The following is a 26,651-nucleotide window of genomic DNA, read 5'->3' on the forward strand; positions in this document are numbered from 1 at the left end:
TGACCTGGAACTCACTTTATAGACCAGGCTGGCCTAGAACTCACAGAGAGCCACCTGTCCCTGCCTTTCCAAGTGCTGGGATTAAAGGGGTGCACCACCACTCCCAGCTTTGACACTTTTTTTAAATGCATACAGTACAATGGCCATCTGTTTGCTAGTACAAACTGGCCACGTTAATAATGTTTCAGTTAGCCCTATCATTCTGAGCAGGGGAAACTTTGAGAAAGTCGAAACTCCAAACAAATGTATGAAGAAAGGCAACAAATGTCACCACAGGACAGGAGACATTCTTTCTCTAGGTGGGGAAGACGGTTGTGTGTGTTCTGTCGGGTTCCCAGATCAGAGCCTACTAGTGTAAGTTAACAGTAATCTTACAGTCAGGGAGGATGGAGTTCTCGCTGGACACCCTGACTTCCTGCTGTAGGAACCACAGCCCAGAGCAGCCATGCGGTGGTCCATCAGGCAGTGCTTCAGAGCCTCTGTGGCCATCATATTGCTGTGGTTCTTCATCATCCTGAAGGTGCCTGAGGAGATTGAAGACGTCCAAAATGTGGTGACTATTCTTTGGGGAAATGGGCATGCACAGTGGGAAGGTGAGGACAGGCAGGTTGCCTCGGGAACCTGGCCTTTGCTTCTAACCCTCTCCACCTGGGAGCTGGGAGCTCTGAGTGGAGCTGGGGTGTGGGTCTACCCATTATCCCATGAATTAGCTACATTTTTGTGTCGTGTTTCTCAAGGTAAAAGAGAAAACAAATACTGCCAGAGCCATGACTCTTTTGTCCCGTGGCAGGCACTGTGTTGGACTTGCTCTAGAAGACTGGGTCATCTCACCTCTGCCCCTGAAATGGCATATGGGAGGCTAGGAGAAATATTTTGGGTTTTGTTTTGTTTTTTGGGACAGGGTTTCTCTGTAGCTTTGAAGCTCTTGTAGACCAGGCCAACTCACAGAGCTCCGCCTGCCTCTGCCTCCTGAATGCTGGTATTAAAGGCATGCACCATCACCGCCCGGCTCTAGCAGAAATATTTTGATTGATATATATGTCAATGGTCCAGGTGATGAGGCATAGCAGTAAGAAGAAGCCCAGATCCCTAGAAGACTGGCAGACCATCACCTCCAAATATTTGGAAAAAATCCACCAGAGAAGAAAGAGTAAGTACCAGGGAGAGGGAGCTGGAGTGTCGGGGAGGGGAGGATCCTATGAGGGAAGATGACTAGGAAAGAAGAGAACGGGAGGAGGAAAGGCAGAACTCTGTTCAGGAACACTTGAATCTGACTGTCAGCCCCTCCCAGAACATCGACAAATCAGGGTATGAGGAATTAAAAACAGATCAAGGTAGTGTTTCAATAGGTGGAATCAGGGGGTGGAAGGATAGTTCAGTGGTTAGGAGCACTTACTTTTCTTCCAGAGGACCTGAGTTCAGTTCCCAGCATCACACACACACACACACACACACACACACACACACACACACCTGTAGGCAGACGTTTTTTCTGTGTTCCACCAGTCAGCTCTGTCCTGCTACCTAGCTCCTGAATAAAACAATCACACACCACACAAAACCTTAATATCAATTTAATTTAATGCTTGGCCAATAGCTTAGGCTTGTTACTAGCTGGCTCTTTCAAATTAAATTAACCCATATTTCTTATCTACACTCTACCATGTGGCAGTACCTTTCTTCAGCACAGCATCTTGTTTCTCTGTGTGTCTCCTGGTGGCCCCTGCCCTCTTGTACCCAGTGCTGTCTTTCTGTCCGCAAGTCCCACCCAACCTTTTCCTGCTTAGCTATTGGCCAGTCAGCTCTTTATTAGCCAATGAGAGTAACACATATTCACAGTGTACAAAAGGATCGTTCCACATCACTCACAACACACACATACTCACATGCATATATATATATATATATATATATATTACTTAAAGTAGGTGAATACAATATGTTGACTACATATTACAAAACATTTCTGAACATTACATTGTATATAGACTCATCTGCAATATCATACATGTTTACATTGGGTAAACAAGGAGCATAACTCCATTGTGTAACCTAATATTTCAATCTGCAATTATGATCATGCCCTAGGAATGGATAGTTATATGGCTTTTGGTGGTGGTGAGGAGCTGGAGGGTGGATGATCATATGGTTTTTTGTTTATTGATTTCAAAAGAGAGTCTCACTATGTAGACCAGGTTGAGTTCATAGAGAACCTCCCGCCTCTGCCTCTTAAGTGCTGGGATTGAAGGTGTGCACCATTGTATCATACTCTTTATTTCTAATTAATTGAAGGCATGTGTCTCTGTCTATGGCTACATGTACATGCATGCAAGTACAAAAGGCCAGAAGAGGGCATCAGACCCTGGAGCTGCAGCCATAGGCAGTTTGTAAGCCTACCAGATGGGTGCTGGGAACTGAACTCAGCTCCTCTGTCAGAGCAGTAGGAACTCTTATCACTAGGCAGTCTCTCCACACCTTATGTGACCTTTTTGGAGGGGCATGATGCCAATCATTGTTTTTTGTTTGTTTGTTTATGTGTGTATTGTGTGTGTGTGTGTGTGTGTGTGTGTGTGTGTGTGTGGTATAGGTATGGATCCCCAGGAGCTGGAGTTTCAGGTAGACATGACCCGCCTGATCTGGGTGCTAAAAACAATTCTGCAACAACATCAAGCTTTCTTAACTACTAAGCCATCTCTCCAACTCCACCAGTCTTTTTTTTTTTTTAAATAAGGAATCTCCCTTTGCAGCGTAGGCTGGCCTCCACCTCACTATGTATCTCGAGATGGCTTTGAACTTGAGATCTTCCTGCCTCGGTGTCCTGGGTGCTGGTATTACACGTTTATTGTTCCACTATGCCAGAAACTGTGAGGCTTTATAGCATTTAAATAAGAGGGAAGAGAGATTAGTTAAAATATTTAAAAGAAGAGTTGTGGCTAAGATTGTCTACATTCTTAGGTAGAGGAATTCAATGATTAAATAAAATATATAAGAATGAAAAGAAGCCGGGAAGTGGTTGCTCATGCCTTTAATCTCAGCAATCAGAAGGCAGAGGCAGGTAAGTCTCTGAGTTGAAGGCCAGCCTGGTCTACAGAGCTAGTTCCAGGACTACAGAGAGGAACTCTCTCTCAAAAAAGAAACAAACAAAAAACATCAAAAAATGAAGAGAAAATCATTGGAGGGAAAAAATAAAGTTAGTTGTTGTTAGAAAGACCAATCACTGGATTAAAGAACATTTGAGACAGGAGGATCTTAGAACAGAGAGCCCAAATCCTTTGGCTTCATGGGTTTTAGGACTAAACGCAGGGCTGAAAGGATTTAGTTACACCACAGTCAGAGGTGACAGAACTGGGGTAAGAATCGTGGGCTCCCGGGCTCCTGGACTGGGGAACTGAAACAGCTGAGTGCTTTCACAGACTGCGCATCTCAGCCACAAAGCAACCTGGGGAGGAAAGGGTTACATCAGTTTAGGCCTCCAGGTGACAGTCCATCACTCAAGGAAACCAAGACAGGAACTCATGCAGGAACCGGGAGGCAGGATCTGGTACAGAGGCCATGGAGGGACACTGCTTATTGGTTTGCCCAGTTTGCTTTCTTCTAGACCCCAAGACCAGCTGCCCAGGGGGGAACCTCCCTGCAGTGAGCTGAGCCCTCCAACATAAGTTATTAATCAAGAAAATGCCCTACAAACTTGACTACAGGCCAAATTTATGGAGGCATTTTCCCAATTAAGACTGCCCTTCTGCTGGGCAGTGGTGGCGCACACCTTTAATTCCATCACTCAGGAGACAGAGGCAGGTGGATCTCTGTGAGTTCGAGGCCAGTCTGATCTACAAAGTGAGTTCCAGGACAGTCAGGACTGTTAGAGAAACCCTGCCTCGAAAAACCTTAAAGAAAAAAGATTACTCTTTTGCATGTGGCTCTAGCTTGTGTTGTGTTGAAAAAAAAAAAAAAAAAACCAAGACAGTGTTTATAAAATCTGTCACTCAATCTCTAGCACCTGGAAAGCAGACCAAAACAAGAGAGGGCTCCTGGTTTTTAGAAAAAGCTCCCTGCTCCATATACCTTCGTTAAAGGGGACATTTGGGAAGATGATTTGAACAAAAGGATAAAGCAGAAAGAATTATAGTATAATCATAACAAAAAGCTAATATTTATCAACTTCTTTAGTCACAAGCTTCAAGTTTTAAAAAAGACTCAGAAAAAGGTTGGACGTGCCGACACACACTTGCAACCTCAGCACTTAGGAGGCTGAGGCAGGAGATGGCTGCAATTCGAGGTCATCTTAGGCAACAAGTGAGTTCCAGGCCAGCAGGGCACACACAGAAAGATCTTGTCTTTATTTTTTTTTCTTTTTTGAGACAAGTTTTCTTTGTGTAGCCCTGGCTGTCCTGGAACTCACTCTGTAACCCAGGCTGGCCTCAAAGTCAGAGACCTACCAGCTTCTGCCTCTGGAGTACTGGGATTAAAGGCTTGTGCCACCACACCTAGCTAGCTTGTCTTAGAAAAGAATATTCAGAAGCTCCAGCAACACTTAGCTTAGTATTCCCTCAGCCCTTAAGTACATACAAGTGATCTAGTTGGAACAGATCTGAAGGTGGCATCAGGATTCTGCATGCCTAATAAATTTGCAGATGAGACTAAAATTTCAGGACGAATGACCAGACTTAGGAGTACCAAGCTGGTGGCTCACAGCCGTCTGTGATGGGATCTGGTGCACAGGCATACATGCAGGCAGAACACTGTATACATAAGACATTTGTGGGGAGTGGGGTTGAGCAGGGTCTCTCTGTGTAGCTCTGTCTGCCCTGGAACTCTCTCCTGTAGACCAGGCTGGCCTTGAACTCTACCTTCCAAGTGCTGGGACTAAAGGCATGTGCTACTACTGCCTAGCTACAAATAAATCTTTAAAAAGTAAAGGTAGCAAGAATGGGAGCTGCATAGATGGTTCAGCAGTTAAGAGCACTGACTGCTCTTCCAGAAAACCCAGATTCACATGGCAGCTCACAACTGTCTGTAACTCGCCGGGTGGTGGTGGCGCACGCCTTTAATTCCAGCACTCGGGAGGCAGAGGCAGGCAGATCTCTGTGAGTTCGAGACCAGCCTGGTCTACAAGAGCTAGTTCCAGGACAGGCTCTAAAGCTACAGAGAAACCCTGTCTCGAAAAACAAAAAAAAAAAAAAAAAAAAAAAAAAACCAACTGTCTGTAACTCCAGTTCCAGGGGATCTGACATCCTCACACAGACATACATGTAGGTACACACCAATGCACTTAAAATAAAATAAATAAATCTTTAAAAAAAAGTTTTTTTTTTAAGTAACAAGAATGTGCATTCTCTCTGCCAAGCTAAAAACTAAATATCCCAGACAGCATTCTCTCATCTTTAAGATTTATTATGTGTGTATAAGCACACGTGTATGGGTGGGTGTACATGGAGGTCGGAAGAGGGTGTCGGATCCTGGGGCTGAAGTTATAAGCTGTTGTGAGTCTCCTAACATGGGCACAGGGAACCAAACTTGGATCCTCGCACGAGCAGAGGATGAGCCACTTCTCCAGCCCCATTCCCTAATACTTTAAGTTTATTTTATTTTAATTGAGACAGAATCTCACTGTACTATGTTGCTCATACTGAATTCCTGGTCCTCCTGTGTCAGCTTCACCAGTACTAAGGGTAGATACAGGCGTGGCTCACCATGCCTTGTTTCTCTAGTCTGTATGCTCGCTCTCACCACCCCACCACACGTTGACAGTTGTCCCTCTTTTACCTCTTAGCATGGCTGACGGTGGGGATCACCTCAGTGTCACGACAGGGTCAAGGTGGCCTCTTGGATACCCTGGCCTCGCTGTACCACGCCTCCTCCATAGCTGAGCAGAAACGGATAACGGTGCTGGTTCACCTGGCAGATTCTGACTCTACCTGGCTCAGAAAAACTGTTCTCCATATTTCAAGCCTCTACAGCTCACAGATCTTGGCAGGGCAATTGCTATTGATCCATGCCTCATCTGATGCCTACCCCACTGTGAATAACGACCACAATGAGCTCTCTCAAGGGCAGATGTACTCCAAGCAGAATGTAGATCATGCCTTCCTCATGAGCTTTGCCACAAAGCTCTCTACTTATTTCCTGTTGATAGAAGATGATGTCTTTTGTGCCCCCAATTTTGTCACCCACATTCACTCAAAGGTGATCAACAGGAAGCCCCACACATGGGTGCTCCTGGAGTTCTCTAATATGGGCTTTCTTGGCAAACTTTTCCACAACAGGGACCTTCCTCTCCTGGTCCGTTTCCTCCTCCTCTTCCACAAGGAGCGACCACTCGACTGGCTGATCCTTCACTTCCGTATCCTCCTGGATCAGCCAAACCCAATCCTCTGCAGACCTTTCCTCTTCTACCACAGGTTAGCTCGCTTCACTTTTGAGAACAAGACCTTAACAGCCCAGGAGAAAAATCCCCATGGTCCTGATGTCCTCCCCGGAGCTGTTTTCACAGACATGAGGCACTCTGGTGTTCATTCCCCCCAGGAGGCCTACACCCTGGATGAGTCCTTCTTTTGGACCTACAATGTCACTACAGGGAACTATTGGATAGTGATTTTGAACCATCCAGCAAACCTGGACAGAGTGCAAATAAGAACAGGCTCCATCATGGATGGAGAACACATCCTCGAAAAAGGACAGGTAGAGCTGGGCTACCAGCCTGAAGGTGAGCCCCCCAACTGTACCCACTTTACCCTGCTGGGCCGTCTCGTGCAAGGGCAGATGGATCAGATCCTTGTGAAAAGCGTTGGGTACCAAGTGAGCTGCGTGAAGCTGACGGTAAATGCCAATCAGGCCGGTGGTCTCATGATCAGGCATATCTACCTCTGGGAGGGCGATGCCTTAAACAGAGAAGCTGACCGGAGGTGATGGCATAGGAGACTGTGAATGATTAAAAACTTGAAGCCATTTCACTCTGGCCTATATGAATGACTTTGGAGAAATCCAAGGGAATAGTAGGCAGGGAAAGAAGGCATTAGGAAACATTCTTCCTTTTGGGGAAAAGGCTTGGTCCCTCTCAGAATCCTTACATTCCTGGGATGCTGGGATCTCCCCCAGCAGGGTGTGTGTAAGCGTGTGTACACACTTCATCTTCACAGAGGTGGGAGTGGGGAGTAATGCAGTAAGAGCGTGAGCGTGGAAAACACACCCAGCTTTGTTCTAGTGCTGGAGACTGAGCACACACTCTGCCATTGAGTCATACCGAGCCCCTAAGGAGTCCGTGGGCTGACACACATGAGAAACGGCACGATGGCTCAGTGGGTAAAAGCTCCTGCCGTACAGGTTTGGTGACCTGAATCCTATGCTGGAAACCACGACTCCAGACTCTGCACACACTGTCAAGTTCATGACACTCAATAACTATAACAGTGATAATTAGAAATCAAGAAAGATTCTTTACAAAGTTTTTCATTCGTTCTCTCGTTTCCCTTTTTGTTTTGTTTTTTTAGTTTTTGTTTTTGAGACAGGTTTCTGATGTGTGATTCCGTTTTGTATGTATGAATATATATATATATATATATATATTTTTTTTTTGGTTTTTCGAGACAGGGTTTCTCTGTGGCTTTGGAGCCTGTCCTGGAACTAACTCTTGTAGACCAGGCTGGTCTCGAACTCACAGAGATCCGCCTGCCTCTGCCTCCCGAGTGCTGGGATTTTTTGGTTTTTCGAGACAGGGTTTCTCTGTGGCTTTGGAGCCTGTCCTGGAACTAGCTCTTGTAGACCAGGCTGGCCTCGAACTCACAGAGATCCGCCTGCCTCTGCCTCCCGAGTGCTGGGATTAAAGGCGTGCGCCACCACCGCCCGGCCGTATGAATATATTTTATTACCATTGATTAATAAAGAAGTTGCTTTGGTCTATGGCAGGGCAGAATATAGCAAGGCAGGAAATCCAAGCAGAGATAGAGGAGGAAAGAAGGTGGAGTCAGGCAGATGACAGGTAGCTGCTGAAGGAGAAAGACACCAGAACCTTACCAGTAAGCCACAGGCTTGTGGCAATACACAGATTACTAGAAATGGGTTAATTTAAGATGTAAGAGTTAGCTAAAAATACACCTGAGCCATCGGCCAAATAGTGTTTAATTAATAAAGTTTCTGTGTGATTATTCAGGTCTAGGCGGCTGGGAAACGAAAAACGGTCTCCATTTACAGGTTTGTCTGTGTAGCTTTGGCTGTCTTGAAACTCACTCTATAGACCAGGCTGCCTCTGCCTCCTGAGTGTTGGGATTAAAGGTGTACATCATCACCACTGCCTGGCTTTCTTTCCCTTTTTGGACAAAGGCTTCAAACTTGAAATCCTCCTGCCTCCACCTCCTTGGTGCTGGGATTATAGAAGTGTGCCACCATATCAACACTGATAAATATGTATTGCCATATATATTGGTAGATGTTAGATAGATAATGGATGGATGGATAGATAGATAGATAGATAGATAGATAGATAGATAGATAGATAGATAGATAGATACTCATATGAGAGAAGTTACCTGGAATGTCACTGGCTAACAGGATTGATGTGACCTAGGTACTACCTGAGGCCAGCCTTGGTGTTCTACGTCTTGCAGCCAAAGGTGGAGAGTCACAGGGAGGTTTCTGCAGCTGAAAGAGGTGGGCTTTGGAGAAACTTCACCACAGCCACCATCAAGCTACCAGTAGTGCCTAGCCTTCCTCTGATGCCTATCCCGCTACTTCTACCTCCGAGTAACATCAGTCCAGTGACCTTGAGAAACCCCAACACCCTGGCTCACCCAACCTGTCCTCAGACATGCCTTGCAGGGGGCACGATCCAACTTTTCCCTACTCAGGCAGAGATGCTATGTGGCTGATACGGGGGTGGAGGTTCAGGTATCTTTGGGGAGCAGCAACTTGAGCCTGGTCAATTTGAAAAGTAGGGCTTCCGGGCTACAAAATGAAAGTACAAGCTCCCTGCCCCCCCATTGTGTCTGGTGGATCCCTTCAGGTCAGCCGAGCAGCCATTATCCTCGCTGACCTCTTTTCTTGTGCTGCGTGCATCTTTGTCAAAAGCAGGGAGTTCCCATTTTCTGGAATGGCATTGTAGAAGAATGGCATTCATGTTTCATGGCCACTTTCTGCCAAGAAAGCCCACGATCAGAGTGATACAGGTTCCCTCTGCCCAGTTGAAACCAGAGAAATGGTGATAGTCCCTCATTCTTGAGGACTGGAGACAAACCTGCATGGCTGATGGGTAGAGCAACTGAGAGTCCAGGGACCTCCCACTGTGGCCCAGCAGAACCACCTCTTGTTCTCTTGGAGAGCCAAAGTCTGTCTCTGTACCACAGACAGGCCTGAAACTATATAGTCCAAGATAGTTTCATATTTACAGCAATCCTGCTTCACTCTCCCACATGCCCGTCTCCCTCTTTAGGGGAGCCTTATTTTGATTTTTAAAAATATTTATTTTTAACTGTGTGTGTGTGTGTGTGTGTGTGTGTGTGTATTGTAGTTTTTTTTGTTTGTTTGTTTTGTTTCTTCAAGACAAGGTTTCTCTGTAGCTTTGGTGCCTGTCTTGGAACTAGCTTTGTAGACCAGGCTGGCCTTGAAATCACAGATATCCACCTGCCTCTGCCTCCCAAGTGCTGGGATTAAAAGCGTGTGCCACCACCAGTGTGTGTGTATTGTGTAGATGCATATGTAAACTGCATTTCTACCAAGTGATCTCAGGAGGGAGATCTCCATATTACTGAAGCAGAGGTGGAACAAGTCAGATCTTCTCTGGTTACTGAAGTTCAAGGACAGGACAAAAGCTTTAGCATCTCCCAAATCTGGGTTTTTAATTCCAGCTAGTTTATAGCTGAAAGATCTCATTGGAGCTCATTTCCCCACCTGTAAAACAAGGAGTTCCACCTACCAGGCAAGCTTGGCATGTGAAAAAAGGAATTCCTACATGTAAGACATATAGTAGCCAGGTGGTGGCACACATCTTTAATCCCAGCACTCAGAAGGAGGAGGCAGTTGAAGCTCCATGAGTTCGAGGGAAGCCTGCTCTACAGAGTGAGTTCCAGGGCAGCCAGTGCTGTTACACAGAGAAACCCTGTCTAAAGAAACCACATTGGCTCCAGCACTTACCCACCTACTGCAGGCTCTTGTTCCTGGATGAAGATTCCTGAGCCTCAGCCTTCGGATTGCCCACGAACCCTGCTCGCTGGGTTTGTAAAGGGAGTCTCAGACAGGCCCAGGCAGGCAGGACGTTTCTATCCCTGCCAGTCCTGCCCCAGGTGAAAAGGGAGGGGCAGGTTTTTTCCAACCAAAAGGCCTTGGAGAGTGAGTGTCTCCCTTCTGGTTGGGCAACTTCAAGAAACCTGAGATTCAAGAAGCAATATTGTCACCAAGAGGGCTAAGAGATAGGGCAGAGAAATCGGGTTCCCTGGATTTCCCACAAGCAACATCACTTTCCTTCCATCAGTGTGGGTGTAGATAGGCATCTGCTGGTAGGAGAAAGAAGGGCGGGTGATATGGTTTAGCTGCTGGAGACCGCTGGGGCTGGGATGCAAGACAGATAGCATCTCTACAGGGTTGTATGGCAATCAAATGTGATTACTGTGTGAGGGCAAAGATTCTTCACAGGAGGTCATGACGTTACCCGATTTAAAGTTCACCAGCAAGCTGAAGAGATGGCTCAGCTGGCAGTTAAGAGCACTGGTTGCTCTTCCAGAGGACCCTGGTTCGACTCCTAGAATCCACATGGTGCCTCACAACTGTCTATTACTCCAGTTCCAGGGGATCCAAGGTTTTCTTTGGCTTCTGCAGGCCCACATGGTGCACAGACATAAATGCAGGCAAAACATCCATACACATAAAAATAAAGGTTAAAAAGAAAGTTTTAGAGTTCTGCAGAGGCTTCCCCACAGCTTCTGGATCACAGACGTTTGTAAGAACTCGCTAAGTTCATGGCTAAGCACTGTCTGCGGCACGGCTCTCATAGCTCACCACCGGCCTCTGCTCTTTTGCCTGTGCCGTTTTTCTGGCCTGAGCCGCCTCCACCTTGCAAACCACTTGTCCTCAGTCTTTTTCCGCTACCACAAAGGCCGCCAAGGTCAGGCCCTCTGTTGTTTGTTCCCTTGGAAACCTCCTTCTCTGTTTTGCATGTCTCTACAAACGTGTGGCTCTTCAAGGTTCCTGATCCCCCTCTTTAGACCCAAACACCTGCTTTCTGAGGTTAGAAGCTGCATGTCTGTGTTCTTCATCACTGTGGACCTGAGGTCTCATAGAGGACACACAGCAGGCGTTTCATCTGCTGGGGAAAAAAAGCAATCCAATCAGAGACAGCACCACCTCTAGTTTCTTCAGACCCCTTAGTCCCGAGTCTGAGGTAGTAGCCACGTCACCGGCTACCCCACCCCACTCAATCAGCCAAGCACGTTTCTACTAGAAGAATCCAGAGAGGAGTCTTCTCCCTCTGTCTGTCAAGACTCAAAATATTAACTGAAGAACGAGTCTCTCTCATCTGAGGCTTAAAAGCCATCTTATAGTAAGGAAAAACTGGGCTCATTCCTGCTTATAATTAAACCTGTGTTTCTCAAGGATTGGGCTATGCCCCACCTGTAACCTTAACTACACATGGTTCTATACTGCCCGTTCCAGGAATGGCACCCACGTCATTTCAAAAGTTGTTTATAACTATCTTGCAACCCTACCTTTGTTTCAAAAGCTTCTACGACCACCAATGACTACCTAGGTAAGCCCCCCTTGCAAGCCTGTCTTTGTTTCAGGAGGAACTAACCTGAACGCTTGTGATCTGCTCCTGCAACCTCACCTATCCATTCACCACTCCCTGCCCCTGAGCTGTAAAAGCCTTGTCTTCCTCTCACCCAGGGCAAACCTCTCGAGCCCCACCTTAGCGGGAGGCAGCCTGTGTACACAAATAACAAATCTTGCTTGAATTTGGCCGCGATGACTTGGGTCGGTGGTCTTTTCTTCTCCCATCTTTGGGATTAACATGAATCACCTGCATTTTTCCTCTAGACTCCTCTCTGAGACCCTGGCCATTTACCACATCACCTTCACGTTTGGGATGTTCTGTGAACAAAGTATTCACCAGTCAGCAAACCTGTGGAGGCAGCCTTCTCTCCATGTTAATCATAGGGCAACTCCCAGCATTCCGGGTCTAGCTGTGTGCTGTCCTAGACATCAGACCACGGACACAGTTCTGCACGAGAACCCAGGGATACTTTACAAAACGGCTGGCATCGTGAGGTATCCAAATTACCATCTGGGTCAGACGCTGCGCTAAGCATTTCCAGGGCCTTCCTCTGTACGGCTCAGTGCAACAGGCTCCATTTACCTTATTTTACCTTGGAGGTTTGTAATTGAGGCAAGGAGTGCATGAAACACATGGCACGCTCACACCGCTATTAAGTTGTGTGGACTTGGATGGGCTCTGCTCAGAGCCCCAGCCTCCTTCCTGCTCAGCAGCCACACTCAGAGGCAAGACAGGTACGAAACAGGCTGAAGTTATCTAGACCCAAGTTCAGTCAGCAGCTAGGAAGGGTTGATAACCCTGAGCTTGTGTCTCTGGGCTCATGTCTGAGAGAGATGTGCAGACTCCCTCATAGGCGTGAACCCTCACCTCCTTGGTAACTGTCACAGGATCCACAGGGATGGGACCATGATGGAACAAGAAGCACACACAGTAGGGACCTACCTCCATGGCAAGTGCTTACCCAGCATAGTCAGGACCCTAGGTTTAACCCCCAGCCTGGGGCGCTGGGGCAGGGCACAGGCGATCACAACGTATTCAAAAGAGGTGGCAGGAATTTGAGTCAGTGAGCTTGACTTCAAGTCTGTTAACTTCAAGATGTTAGGGATTTTTTTTTTTTTTAAGTTCTATTTTGTTTGGGCCTGGATGGAGTGTCAGGCTGAGGAACAATTTCTAAAGTATGCACCATCTGACCATCCTGTTTCCTCAAATGTCTGGGGCCCTAGGCTGCGGTTTTCAACTCTGGCTGCACATTTGCTTCACTCAGGAAGGTTGTAGAAAACAAACGGGCCTACTCCGGAGCAACTCCACTGTGACTCCAGGGCAAAGCCAGGGACAGCAGCAGTTCTTAAAGGCTGTCCTCGAGGCTGGAGACAGTTCAGCGGTTAAGAGCACTTGTTGCTCTTGAGGGCCTGAATCCAAAGCCCTCTTCTAGTCTCTGAGGATACCAGGATCCAGGCATGCATAGTCAATGGGTACAAACCCTCCCAGGGATTCTGGTGTAGGCTGCACAGCTAGCGCTCTCTCTCTCTCTCTCCCTCCCTCTCTCTCTCTCCCTCCCTCCCTTCTTCCCTCCCTCCCTCCCTCCCTCCCTCCCCCCCTCTCTCTCTTTTGTTTTTTGAGACAGGGTTTCTCTGTATAGCCCTGGCTGTCCTGGAACTCACTCTGTAGACCAGGCTGGCCTTGAACTCACAGAGATCCACCTGCCTCTCGAGTGCTAGGATTAAAGGCATGCGCCACCACTGCCCAGCCGACTGCAGAACTCTTATTGAGCACAGAATTTAGAAGCTCAAGACAATCAAATCTTATCCTACCGTTCTGTCCTTTGCACCCTAAAGAGAAGGGAGTTAGGCAGCTTTCCATCAAGTCCTTGGCAGTCCTCCCTCGGAGTCAGGGCTTATCTGTCCTTGCCTGGTCCTCGCCTCCTGTTTTCCTTTTGGTTCTTGCGCAGCCCTGTGGCGCGTGCTCCACACAGATGGCCACAAGGCTGTTCCTGTGTATGCATGTCATCAAGAGGAGGACTTGAGCCAGCTGTGCCTACAATCTCAGCACTTCAGGGGATACTTTGAGGCAAACCTGGGCTATATAGTGAAACTCTGCCTCAGGAACGAAAAAAAAAAGGGAGGGGAAAACTTTATTATCTCTCAGCAACTTTGACTTTTAGTCTAGCAATAAAGTCAGGGAGGGAAATGACCCAAGAGAAACTCCAGGAAGGTGACAGCAATGACACATGCTGTCCCTCAGCCATCTGTGCCTGCCCGACTGATGAGGATCTGGCTAAGGAGCACTCCAGGAGACATGGGCTCCATGGACAGGAGAGGCAGAGCTGCTTTCCTCAGTCCCGGGTACCTACTTCAAAGGAAGCTCATACGTTGATGTTTCTGGGGTCCAGGAATTACCGAAAGGCTTTGTGGGAGACTCCCTTACTTGATCTGCAGCTCCTCTCTGTGCCAACCTGTAACCGTGGGACCTTACCCAAAATAAAGATGTCTATACCAGTGGTGAAGAGCACTGGCTAATCTTCCAGAGGACCTGGGTTCAATTCCCAGAACCCTCATGGCAGTTTAACTGTGACTCCAGTTCCGGGAGCCCCAACACCCACTGCAAAGCTCCAATGCACGTAAAATAAAAGATGTTTCCACCGTAGGTTTCCACCGTAGCGTCCTCCCAACAGTGTCACTCAGTGTTTGTATTTCTGTATTTTAAGTCTGTAAGCAGCAGGTCTGCTCTAGGGTTAGGCCTGGGTTCTAAATACTAAATACCACCCAGGATTGTGGCCAGCTTTACCCAACTACTAGTGTGTAATTGTGGGTGTTTTTTGGGGGGGCTTGTTTCTGTCTCCAAACTCCATTAAGTGTTGGGGTTCAGTTACTTTTGAGTTCCTTCCATACCTCACCCCTTCCCCCTTTCCGAGGACCAGTGTGGTGCTGAGTCTGCGGCTGCATCCAGAGGAGTAGCCAGCTCTTGCATGGAGCAGATCTTAGAGGCAGACACCAGGCTGTGATGCCCAATGTCTTTGCAGCTAAATCAGTTGGTACTCTGAGATCATCGAATCAAAACAGAAGAAGAATCCTGCCACTCTAATAATGCTTACCAGAATTATTCTTGCTACACTTAACATTAGAAAATGTGAAAATTGAAAAGTTTTGAAGGGGCTACCCACTTAGTTCTAGAGCGACAGGCTCGCCCGCCGTCTCCCAACTGCCATCATTCACTCTTTCGACTTCTATTCAGTTCCCGTGTCTAATGCCAAACCACCTTTGTGACTCAAAGCAGTAGAAATTGGTTCTTTCAGAGTTCTGAAAGCCGAAACAGGAAATCACTTTTCTCAGGGTCAAAAATTCAAGTGTTGGGGCTGGAGAGATGGCTCAGTGGTTAAGAGCATTGCCTGTTCTTCCAGAGGTCCTGAGTTCAATTCCCAGCAACCACATGGTGGCTCACTACCATCTGTAATGAGATCTGGTGCCCTCTTCTGGCCTGTGGGCATACATGGAGACAGAATACTGTACACATAATAAATAAATAAATCTTAAAAAAAATCCAAGTGTTGCTGTTAAGTGAAAAACAAACAAACAAAAAACAAAAACAAAAACAAAACAGACTTAGACAAAAAAATGAAAGAGGGAGAGAGAGAGAAAGAATGTTTTCCTGCTGGCCTTTAATCCCAATACTCAGGAGGCAGAAGCAGAGGCCAGCCAGGGCTACATAGAGAGATCCTGTCACAAAATGGATGACTTTGTCCTTGCCATTTTGCCAGGGCTGCTACAGTACTAAATGTCAGGTTAAGACAGAGCTCCTGACTGAAGGCCGGAAGACCTGTGTCAATGTCGGCAGGGCTGGTTCACGGGGGTGGGGCTCATGGGGCTGGGGTGGGGTAGGGGCCCATGGGGTGTGGGGTAGGGGTTCATGGGGGTGTAGTGGGGGCTCATGGGGTGTGGGGTAGGGGTTCATGGGGGTGTAGTGGGGGCTCATGGGGTGTGGGGTAGATGTTCATAGGGTGTGGGGTAGAGATTCATAGGGTGTGGGGTAGGGGCCCATGGGGTGTGGGGTAGGGGTTCATGGGGTGTGGGGTGGGGTTCATGGGGTGTGGGATAGAGGCTCATGGGGTGTGGGTGTGGGTTCATGGGGTGTGGGGTAGGGACTCATGGGGTATGGGGTGTGGGTTCATGGAGTGTGGGGTAGGTGTTCATGGGGTGTGGGATAGAGGCTCATGGAGTGTGGAGTAAGGGTTCATAGGGTTTGGGGTAGGGGTTCATGGGGTATGGGGTAAGGGTTCATGGGGTGTGGGATAGAGGCTCATGGGGTGTGGGGTGCTGGTTCATGGGGGTTTAGTGGGAGCTCATTGGGTGTGGGATGGGGCTTATGGGGTGTGGGATGGGGTTCATGGTGGTGGAGTGGGGGCTCATGCGGCATGGGGTGGGGGCACAAGAGGGTGCAGTTCTGAGCCTCTGTCCCTGGCATAGTTCCAGCCTTCACTGGGCATTCTCCCTGTGCCCACATCAGACCCGGGTTCTTCCCCTCCCCTTTAAAAGATGATACTTTTTTTTCATCTTTAAAATACTTTTATTACAGTTGGGTGTTGGTGCACGCCTTTAAACCCATCACACGGGAGGCGTAGGCCGGCAGAGCTCTGTGAGTCAAGGTCAGCCTGATCTACAAAGTGAATTTCAGGACAACCAAGGCTGTCACAGAAAAACCATGCCAAAAAAATCCCAAAAAATCCAAAATGAATAATTTCTTTTATTATATTTTTCGGTTTAGTTGAGGGGCCACACAAGTCACGGCATACTGGTAGAAGTCAAATGACAACTTTCAGGAGTTGGTTTTGTCCTTCCAGCATGGGGGTCTACTGAGCCACCTCCTCCTCCTCCTTCTTCTTCTTTTTCTTCTTCTTCTTCTTCTTCTTCTTCTTCTTCTTCTTCTTCTTCTTCTTCTTCTTCTTTTCCTTCTCCTTCTCCTTCTTTTCTTCTTTGTTGAAGGAAACGGCAGGCTGTGTCCCGCCACCCGGCTACCGGCTAGCTTTACACCCGAAATAATTACACGGAAACTGTATTCTTTTAAAACACTGCCTGGCCCATAGTTTCAGCCTCTTATTGGCTAATTCTCATATCTTGCTTTAACCCATATTTAGTAATTTATGTAGCACCACGAGGTGTGGCTTACCAGGAGAGATCTTAACCTGTGTCCATCTCGGAGAGGAGAAGCATGGAGACTCCCTATGGAGACTGCCTGAAGCGTCTCCCCAACTCTACTTCCTTGTTCCCACAATTCTGTTCTGTCTACTCCACCTACCTAATTTTCTGTCTCTTAAAGGGCCAAGGCAGTTTTCTTTATTAATTAACCAATGAAAGAAACATAGACAGATAACTCTCCTCCATCACTTCTTCTTCTTCTTCTTCTTCTTCTTCTTCTTCTTCTTCTTCTTCTTCTTCTTCTTCTTCTTCTTCTTCTTCTTCTTCTTCTTCCTCCTCCTCCTCCTCTTCTTCTTCCTCCTCTTCTTCTTCTTTCTTCCTTCTTCTTTTTTTTTGTTTTTTTTTTTGTGGGGTGGGAGATCAAGACCAGATTTCTATGTATAACCCTGGCTATCCTGGCTAGCTCTGTAGACCAGGCTGGCCTCAAACTCACAAAAGTCCACCTGCCTCTGCTTCCTGAGTGCTGGGATTAAAGGCATACACCACCACTGCCTAGCTTATTCTTTTTTTAACTATTTATTTTGAGACAGCATCTCATGATGTAGTTTTGACTGTTCTGGAACTCACAGAAATTGACCCGTCTCTGCTTCCTGAGTGCTAGGATTAAAGATGTGCACCATTACACACACCTGGCTAAAACTTTTTTTTTTTTACATTGGTGTGCGTGTTCTCTCCTTCCCCCATGTGAATCCCAGGAACCAAACCCAGGTCATCAGTCTTAGCAGCAAGCACCTTTACCGGCTCAGCTATCTTGTTGGACCTTCCTTTTTTTTTTTTTAAGACAGGGTCTCATATAGCTAAGTTGGCCTCAAATTCACTGTGTAGCCCAGGATATCCTTACATGATGCTCCTGCCTCTACCTTCAGAGTGCAGAGATTACAGGTGTGTGCCACCCTACTAACTGAGATACATCCCTAGCCCGATTTCTTATAAGGACACTGGTTAATTTGGATTAGGTGGGCCACCCTGCCCCAATAGTTTCTCATCTTTACTTTAAAAAGATAAAAAGATTTATGTTATTTTTAGTTATGGGTGCATCTGTTCTAAGTGTGGATACCCATGGAGGTCAGAACTGGTTATAGGAGGCCTTGAGTTTTCCATTGTGGGTAGGTGATGGGAGCTAAACTCTGTGCTATCTTTCCAGGCCCCTCATCTTTAGAAGTAGCTGTAAGGACTTTTTTATTTTTTGGTTTTTTGATACAGTGTTTCCCAGTAGCTATGGAGTCAGTCCTGGAACTCACTCTGTAGACCAGGCTGGCCTCAAACTCTCTGCTTCTGCCTCCCGAGTGATAGAATTAAAGGCATGCACCACCACCACCCAGCTTTTTTGTTTTGTTTTGTTTCGTTTTGTTTTTCAAGACAGGGTTTCTCTGTGTAACAGTACTGGCTGTCCCAGAACTCACTCTGTAGACTAGGCTGGCCTCAAACTCACACAGATCCACCTGCCTCTGCCTCCCAAATCCTGGGATTAAAGGCGTGTGCCACCACCACCCGGCCTGCTTTTTTTCTCTTAAAAATTTATTGTATGTGCATTGGTGTCTTGCCTCCATGTGTGTGAGAGTGTCAGATCCTCTGGAATTGGAGTTACAGATGAGCAGCCATGTGGGTGCTGGAAAATGAACCTGGGTCCTCTGGAAGAATAGCCAGCGCTCTTAACAACTGAGCCATCTCTCCAGCCCCGTGATGCTTCTCAAGAGGTCTGAGGTTGCTCTTTGCCTTTGTGTGATTTTATTTCTAAAACGTATGGTCTCAAGAGCCCTCACAACTTGGTTTTGCTCTGGAAGCAGCCATACAAAGTCTGATCACACTGTTGAAGTCTAAGAGGATGAGAGACTGGAAAGAAAGGATCCTCTCCCCAGCCTTTCCAGTTAAGGCCTCAAACATGGGTGCAGCCATCTTGGGTTGTCCCAACCAGTCCCATACCATGAAGGTGAACCACCACCATCTAGTCCTGCCCATGTTACAGAATCATGAATGGAGAAAAGATGCTGGTTATAAACTACCTAGTTCCAGGGTAGTTTTTTGTTTTCTTTTGTTTCTGAGACAAGGTTTCCCTGTGTCGCCCTGACTGTCTTGGAACTCAGCCTGTAGACCAGGGTAATCTCAGATTCACAGAGATCCACCTGCCTCTGCCTCCTAAATGATGGGTTTAAAGGTGTGCACCACCACCGCCCAGCCCTGGGGTAGTTTATAATATAGCAAGAGATAAGTGCAAGAAAGCTTTCCATTTGCTGCTTCCATTCCTTCTGCAGACCGTCAGTGCCTAGGGTCTGTTTATCACTCAGAGGAGTTCTCGGGGCTTACTGCTGGCCGAGTGGCTGGGAATGGAGACAAAGTTGAGCCTGTATAAAATGAATAACCCCTCTGACCTGCCCAAGAGCTTCTTCACGCCTGCGTGAGAAACTGGGGCTCTGGGAGAGCAGGGCAGGGACAGAGGGTACTGAGGGGGCTTTGTCCAGGTGGGCTTGCAGCCAGAGCTGGACGCGCAGAGCAGACGGTGTGGGCTCCGAAACACTGAAACCTCGGGGGGTAAGAGGAGAAACACAAGCAGTGAGAGGCCTTGGCGAAGGGAAAATTGGAATAATTAACCATTAAGAATGAATGTCTTCAATTCGGGGTGTCTTCAAAAGAGCGTAATTGGGGAGAGTGAAGAGTCGTGGAGAGGCACAAAGAGGCGGTTTTGTAGAAAGGGAACAGAGGATGATTATGTGGAGAACGGCAATGGCAGAGCCAGGGCTGAAGTGCACAAGGCCCCCTTCCCTCCTTTGTGGAAGGTTACAATCACAGTGGCTGGTAATCGCCCAACTATGCAGGGCTTACTAAGTTTCACCACCGTGTGGCTGCTCCTCCCAGCCACTTCAAGGTAAGGTTATTGTTCTTGTCTTGTTTTATAGAGCAGGAAACTGAGGTCCGGCAACATAGCCAAGAACATAGAGTAATAAGTGGCAAAGCTCGGATTCAAATCCAGACATTCCAGCTTCAGAATGTGCTCTTAGCCACTAATGATGCAGCAGAAACCCAGCAAAACAGATACCCACGCTGGTTCTTGTGCCTGAAACAAAGCAATTAGGCATGGCTTGGGCTTGGGCTGGAAAGTGTTTCCAAGGGGCACAGGCACCGTAGTGGGAATTATTCTCCAGTGGAATACTCCTGGCTATAATGGCGAAACAGGCCAGGATTTTCTGTCTGCCCCTCCCTTGTTACTGCATGAAATCCCTTAAGGGATTTGTCCACTGTCTTTCCAACAACTTAGGAGTAGCCATTCCCAGAAGAGACAGCCTCACACCTCCTAGGGGCTTGCCTGAGATAGGTAGGGAGCCTGCTCAGACTGAGGGGACAAGGCAGACTCCAGATCAGCAAGGAGGAATGGGGTACTGGGGTGGGAGAGCTCATTGTTCAGGTTCTTTCTGTCTGGCCTCTGTAGATATTCCATAAGAACAGAGATGGATGTTCTCAAGCGAGGATCAAGCTCAAGTTCTTTAATTTATAGGCAAAGAAGACACTACTTGCCCAGGTCCTAACCATTCTGTGTAAGGAGTGGGCTGCTGCAACACACTGTCTTTTCCAAGACCAGGTACCAGGGAAGGGTGAGGAAGGGGAAAGGAACCACCTGCTTCCTGCTGGCTCCCTAGCGTCAAGGGAAGCGCACACTATGCCTTCAGTCGAATCTTGCCACATCTCCATTCCCAGCTTTCCTCGGGCAGTCAGTGCTCTGGAGAGTCGCACAGGGCTAGCTCAGCCTGAGGCTGAGGCCCAAAAGTCTATCACTGATTTGGTTTCTAACATATCCCTCTGCCCTGAACAATGAGAATGAGTCTTTGTGAAGTAAGGTGCCAAGAACACAGGGAACCACCTACATTAGTTACCGCTCAGGTTTCAGTGGCTCCCACCTTTCTCTGACCATAACTGAGCAGCTCCAGCACCAATCTTCCTGTACCAGAGCCCAATCTGGGGCATATAACTAAAGCACCCACTCTGAGTCCAGCAAGAGGACCTGAGTCTAGTCTCTGCACTCAACAAGGTGGAACAAAGTGGAAAGAAGTGACTTCTGGATATTGTCCTCTGACTCCGCTCCCTACCCCCACCATGGACACAAATTCAAGCATTAAAAAACAAAACAAAACAAAAAATAAAAAACAGCAACATCAAAAGCCACCACACTCTGCCCTCAAAGAAAGGCTCATGTGCTTTGGGAATGCTCTTCTCACTTCTTAGTCTGAGCCCTTGGCAATGAGATAGAATGGAGATGTCTGCCTCTTCCTTGGACACACCCCCTATTTTTCACTAGCTTCCCTTTTACCTTCAGCATAGGCATTAGGGAGCTACTTCATTCTAAGACAGTATACTGCCCCCTTATCGTGATCCTTCCTGGCCTGCCAGTCCAGTACTCATCTCTCAAGATCCTGCCACAAGCCCAGCATCTGCTCTGCTTCTGGACTTCATTCACATGTCTACTGGGAGTGCTCACGTCACGTTATGATTTGCTTACACAGCGTAGCTTCCTCTTCCTAGCTGTGTTCCCTATCTGGCCCAGATTCACGGCAAGTAGGTGTCATGCCCCCTGTGCTAGAGACCCCTTAGAAGTGGCTATGTCAGGGGATTCTAGTATTTTATCAAGGCTCAGGAGTGTGTGTGTGTGTGTGTGAGAGAGAGAGAGAGAGAGAGAGAGAGAGAGAGAGAGAGAAGGCTGTTGGGTTGGCCAAGTGGAACAGCTAACTCTTTTTTTTTTTTGTGATGGTTGGCAAACCTTTTTGAGACAAGAGTCCTTCTGTGCTGAATTGGAACTTGAAATTCTCCTGCCTCTACTTCCCAAGTTTGTCTACTTTCTTGGAGGGGTGGGGTGAGTAAATGGGATGGTTTGAGACCGTTTCACTCTGCACCTTAGACTGGCCTTGAACTCACCGTGTATCCTAACACTCATCTGGTCTCCCCCCCCACTCCAATTCTTTATTTTTTCTCTCTCCCTCTTCCTCCTCACATTTCCCCCTCCTCTTTCCCCCTCACTCCCTCAATAGAGATTGAACACAGAAATGTTCAGCTACATTCTCAGGACAGAGACCTGCTTGTTGAATTCTGTCATAGGTCAGGAACTTTGGATGGACCTCTAGAGTTCTCTTTTTTATTTTTTATTTTTATTTTTTTGACAGGGTTTCTCTGTGTAACAATCTTAACTGTGCTGAAACTCACTCATGTAGACCAGGCTGGCCTGGAACGCAGAGATCCATTTTCTTCTGCTTCCCGAGTGCTGGGATTAAAGGCCTGTACCACCACTGCCCAGTTTTGTTCATGTTTATTTTAAAATGGGAGAAAAGAGAGTGTAGGGATAGGCAGCAGGATCAGAAGTCGGGGCCATCCTCAACTATACAGGGAGTTCAAGTCCAGTCTGGGATACAGAAGACCTTATCTCAGAAAAACCAATTCCCACTCCCCTCAAAAAGGATATAAGGGGGTTATGAGGTTGTGGGGAGTGTAGAAAGCCCCAGTTCTGTAAGGTACTGAGTGAACGTATGTTGTTGACATGTATATTGCTTGTTAGAGACGAGGACCCTAGTCTCTAACCCAGAGAGAAGCTGCAAAGCCTTCCCTGTATTCCATGTGCGGATGTTGATAGTGCATACAGAAAATGGTGACCATAGCTCTCTCCTCTCTGACATCTAAGGCCTGAAGGCTGCTCCTCGGCAGAGATTGCTCTTATGGAGATTAGCTAAACCAGCCTAGAGCCAGCCTTATGCCAAACCCCACCTCCTTGTTCATGTGCGTATCATAACACCACTTCCTTGTTCGTCTGCATATCATAACCCCACCTCTTTGTTTATCTGCATATCGTAATCCCACCTCCTTGTTTGTCTGCATATCACAACCCCGCCTCCTTTTTATCTGCATATCATAACCCCGCCACCTCGCTCAGCTGTGTCCCTTGACCCCTCTGTTCACCCAGGTGGTATCTGGTTTATCAAAGAGCAATGTCTAGCTTGCTCTCTGCACTTACTGGCTTACCCTATGGAGACCCCATCGCCAAGAGTGCTGAGGTTAGGTGTCCAGCTCTCTGGATCCTCTCCTTCCTGTTGCCGAGTGTCCTGTGTAGAAGGGTCCCTCTAAGATAGGAACTTATAGAGATTATAGATAAATTCATGTACCTAGAGATGGAAAGGAAGAAAGGAACCACCAGCTCACTGGTTTGTGGGTGGAGATACTGGCAGAACAGAGGGATGGATCTGCATCTTTGATAGGTACTTTATTTATTTTTTTGTAAACAATTTTTTATTGATATTTATTGAGCTCTACATTTTTCTCTGCTCCCCTCTCTGCCTCTTCCCTCCCCTGTTCAACCCTCCCCCAAGGTCCCCATGCTCCCAATTTACTCAGGAGATCTTGTCTTTTTCTACTTTCTACTTCCCATGTAGATTAGATCTATGTAAGTCTCTCTTAGTGTCCGCATTGTTGTCTAAGTTCTCTGGGATTGTGGTTGTAGGTTGGCTTTCTTTGCTTTATTTTAAAAATCACCTATAAGTAAGTACATGTGATAATTGTCTTTCTGTGTCTGGGTTACCTCACTCAAAACAATTCTTTCTAGCTCCATCCATTTTCCTGCAAAATTCAAGATGTTATTATTCTTTTCTGCTGTGTAGTACTCCACTGTGTAAATGTACCACATTTTCCTTATCCATTCTTCGGCTAAGGAACATTTAGGTTGTTTCCAGGTTCTGGCTATGACAAACAAAGCTGCTATGAACATAGTTGAGCACATGTCCTTGTGGCATGATTGGGCATTCTTGGGATATATGCCCAAAAGTGGTATTACTGGGTCTTGAGGAAGGTTGTTACCTAATTTTCTGAGAAATTGCCACACTGACATCCAAGGGGGTTGTACCAGCTTGCATTCCCACCAGCAATGCAGAGTGTTCCCTTCCCCCACAACCTCTCCAGCATAAATTTTCATCAGCGTTTTTGATCTTGGCCATTCTTTCAGGTGTAAGATGGAATCTCAGAGTTGTTTTGATTTGCATTTCTCTGATGACTAAGGATGTTGAACATTTCCTTAAGTGTCTTCAGCCATTTAGATTCCTCTGTTGAGAGTTCTCTGTTTAGGTCTGTACTCCATTTTTTTTAAATTAGATTATGTCTTTTTTGGTGTCCAATTTCTTGAGTTCTTTGTATATTTTGGAGATCAGACCTCTGTCTGATGTGGGGTTAGTGAAGATATTTCCCCATTCTGTAGCTGTCTTTTTGTCTTGTTAACTGTGTCCTTTGCTTTACAGAAGCTTTTCAGTTTCAGGAGGTCCCATTTATTAATTGTTTCTCTCAGTGTCTGTGCTGCTGGGGTTCTATAGGAAGTGGTTCCCTGTACCAGTGCATATGATAGGTACTTTATTTTTTTTTTTTTTGTTTTTGTTTTTGTTTTTTGTTTTTCGAGACAGGGTTTCTCTGTGGCTTTGGAGCCTGTCCTGGAACTAGCTCTTGTAGACCAGGCTGGTCTCGAACTCACAGAGATCCGCCTGCCTCTGCCTCCCGAGTGCTGGGATTAAAGGCGTGCGCCACCACCGCCCGGCCTGATAGGTACTTTAATAGGGTAGAATGGTCTAACCTCTTTTTTTGTTTTGTTTTATTTAGTTTTTGTTGTTTTTCGAAATAGGGTTTCTCTGTGTAGCCCTGGCTGTCCTAGATCTTGCTCCGTGGTCCAGGCTGGCCTCAAACTCACAGAGATCTGGCCGCCTCTGCCTCCCAAGAGCTGGGATTAAAGGCGTGCACCACCACTGCTGTAATGGTCTAACCTCGTTTCCCTGCCATACCTAACTATCCTTCTAGCCTCAGCATTTTGAGCAGTGGAAGAACCAGGCTGGCTTCCAGGAACAGCTTTGGAGGAAAAGATTCTGAAATAAAGAGCCAACAGTGGATACAGCAGTGCTGTTTAAACGGGAAAAGGAACATGAGCCCAAAAGGACCAGCCAAAGTCAGCTGGGCCACCAGAGAATCAGGAGGAACAAGTGACATAGGCTAGGAACCTTGAACTGGCTCAGCAGTGGTGACACTTGGAAGACAGAGACAAGCGGGTCTCAGTGAGTTTGAGGCCAGCCTTGATGTGGGAGAGTCTTCTGTTTGAGTTGATTTCATTGGCTAATAAAGAAACTGCCTGGCCCATTTGATAGACCGCCCCTTAGGTGGGTGGAGTAGACAGAACAGGAAGAGGAAGTGAGGTAGAAGGATCAGTCAGATGCTACACCTCTCCTAAGTTAGACAGACAGCTGTGCCTCTCCTCAGAGAGAGAAGCCAGACGCGATGAAGCTCCAGCCCAAGATGGACGTAGGCTAGAATCTACCTGGTAAGGCACCACTTTGTGGTGCTATACAGATTATTAGATATGGGTTAGTCAAGATGTGAGTAAGAGGCTGGAAGTAATGGGCCAGGCAGTATTTAAAAGAATACAATTTGTGTGATGTTATTTCGGGTGTAAAGCTAGCCATGCAGGAGCCAGGGCGGCAGGAACGCAGCCCGTCTGCTCCTCACTTCAGAATGGCACCCAACGTGGATAACTGAATCCACAGAAAGCTTGAGAAAGCTGTCTGGCTCTCTGTTTTCAAGAGGCAAGCAAACACTCTCATCTGAGAGAGGCTTCCTGACTCAGCTTTAGGTGCAAAACCCTGCAGCCATTTTAAGAGGTCCTGCCACGAAACACTTAAATGGTGTTGATGAAAAGCTGAACGTGTGCTTTTCGGTTTTGAGCCACAGCAGGAAAAAAGTTGTGCTGTTTTAAAATGCTGGCGTTCTGGTCCGTCCTGCCATGGCAAACTCTGACTCTTTCAAGCAGGCGGTCCTGACCATGGAGCTTTTGATTGTTGTTTAACACTGTTGCAGCTTGCTTGCTGGCAGGGACCTTGATCCGCCATAGAGTTGTGGTGATAAACAAGGCTACAGCTGGTACCTCTGCCGTGAGGCTGGAAAGCTAAGGAATGGGCTGGATCCACCCGCCAATGTCACGGCTTTAGTCCTACTGATATTGTTTGGTAAATTAAAGACTCGTGTGGTCAGAAAAAGAGAGATATACAGTAAAGAGAGATTCAAAGACAAAGAAAACCTCTAAATGGTTTACAGTGAGTTAAAAATACATGCAGGCTAAAAGTTAAAGTTCTTACAGTTAAAAAAAGAAAGAAAGAAAGAAAAAGGAAGTAGTTTGTTGTGGTGGTATGCACCTTTAATCCCAACACTTGGGAGACGGAGGTAGATTGACCTCTGTAACTTCAAGGTGTGGCAGGACAGACCTTTAATCCGAATGCCTGGGAGGATAGCCAGGGTTATACATAGAAATCTGGTCTTGATCTCCCACCCCACAAAAAAAAAAAAGAAGGAAGAAAGAAGAAGAAGAGGAGGAGGAGGAAAAGGAGAAAGGAAGAAGAAGAAGAAGAAGAAGAAGAAGAAGAAGAAGAAGAAGTGATGGAGGAGAGTTATCTGTCTATGTTTCTTTCATTGGTTAATTAATAAAGAAAACTGCCTTGGCCCTTTAAGAGACAGAAAATTAGGTAGGTGGAGTAGACAGAACAGAATTGTGGGAACAAGGAAGTAGAGTGGGGGAGACGCTTCAGGCAGTCGCCATAGTGAGTCTCCATGCTTCTCCTCTCCGAGATGGACACAGATTAAGATCTCTCCTGGTAAGGCACACCTCGTGGTGCTACCCAGATTACTAAATATGGGTTAAAGCAAGATGTGAGAAT

The 26,651-nt window shown here is 46.9% G+C and overlaps 1 protein-coding gene across 1 annotated transcript; it reads left to right on the plus strand.

Annotated features, from left to right (window-relative positions):
• The first annotated feature begins 445 nt into the window (after positions 1-445).
• Positions 446-8,861, plus strand: LOC119827152 (alpha-1,3-mannosyl-glycoprotein 4-beta-N-acetylglucosaminyltransferase-like protein MGAT4E). Its single transcript, XM_038348582.2, has 3 exons — positions 446-737; positions 5,771-6,902; positions 8,561-8,861. Exons 1-3 carry the CDS (start codon positions 446-448, stop codon positions 8,859-8,861), a joined length of 1,725 nt encoding a protein of 574 aa, XP_038204510.2.
• Positions 8,862-26,651: the final 17,790 nt, after the last annotated feature.

Source organism: Arvicola amphibius, chromosome 12, assembly GCF_903992535.2.
Source record: "Arvicola amphibius chromosome 12, mArvAmp1.2, whole genome shotgun sequence".
NCBI lineage: Eukaryota > Metazoa > Chordata > Mammalia > Rodentia > Cricetidae > Arvicola > Arvicola amphibius.

Excerpts from the sequence above, each read along its gene's own strand:
- LOC119827152 (XM_038348582.2), top strand. The coding sequence starts at position 446 with ATGCGGTGGTCCATCAGGCAGTGCTTCAGAGCCTCTGTGGCCATCATA. Across the intron at positions 738-5,770 it reads TTTGTGTCGTGTTTCTCAAG|CATGGCTGACGGTGGGGATC; the intron begins GTAAAAGAGAAA and ends TTTACCTCTTAG. Across the intron at positions 6,903-8,560 it reads AACAGAGAAGCTGACCGGAG|GTACTACCTGAGGCCAGCCT; the intron begins GTGATGGCATAG and ends GATGTGACCTAG.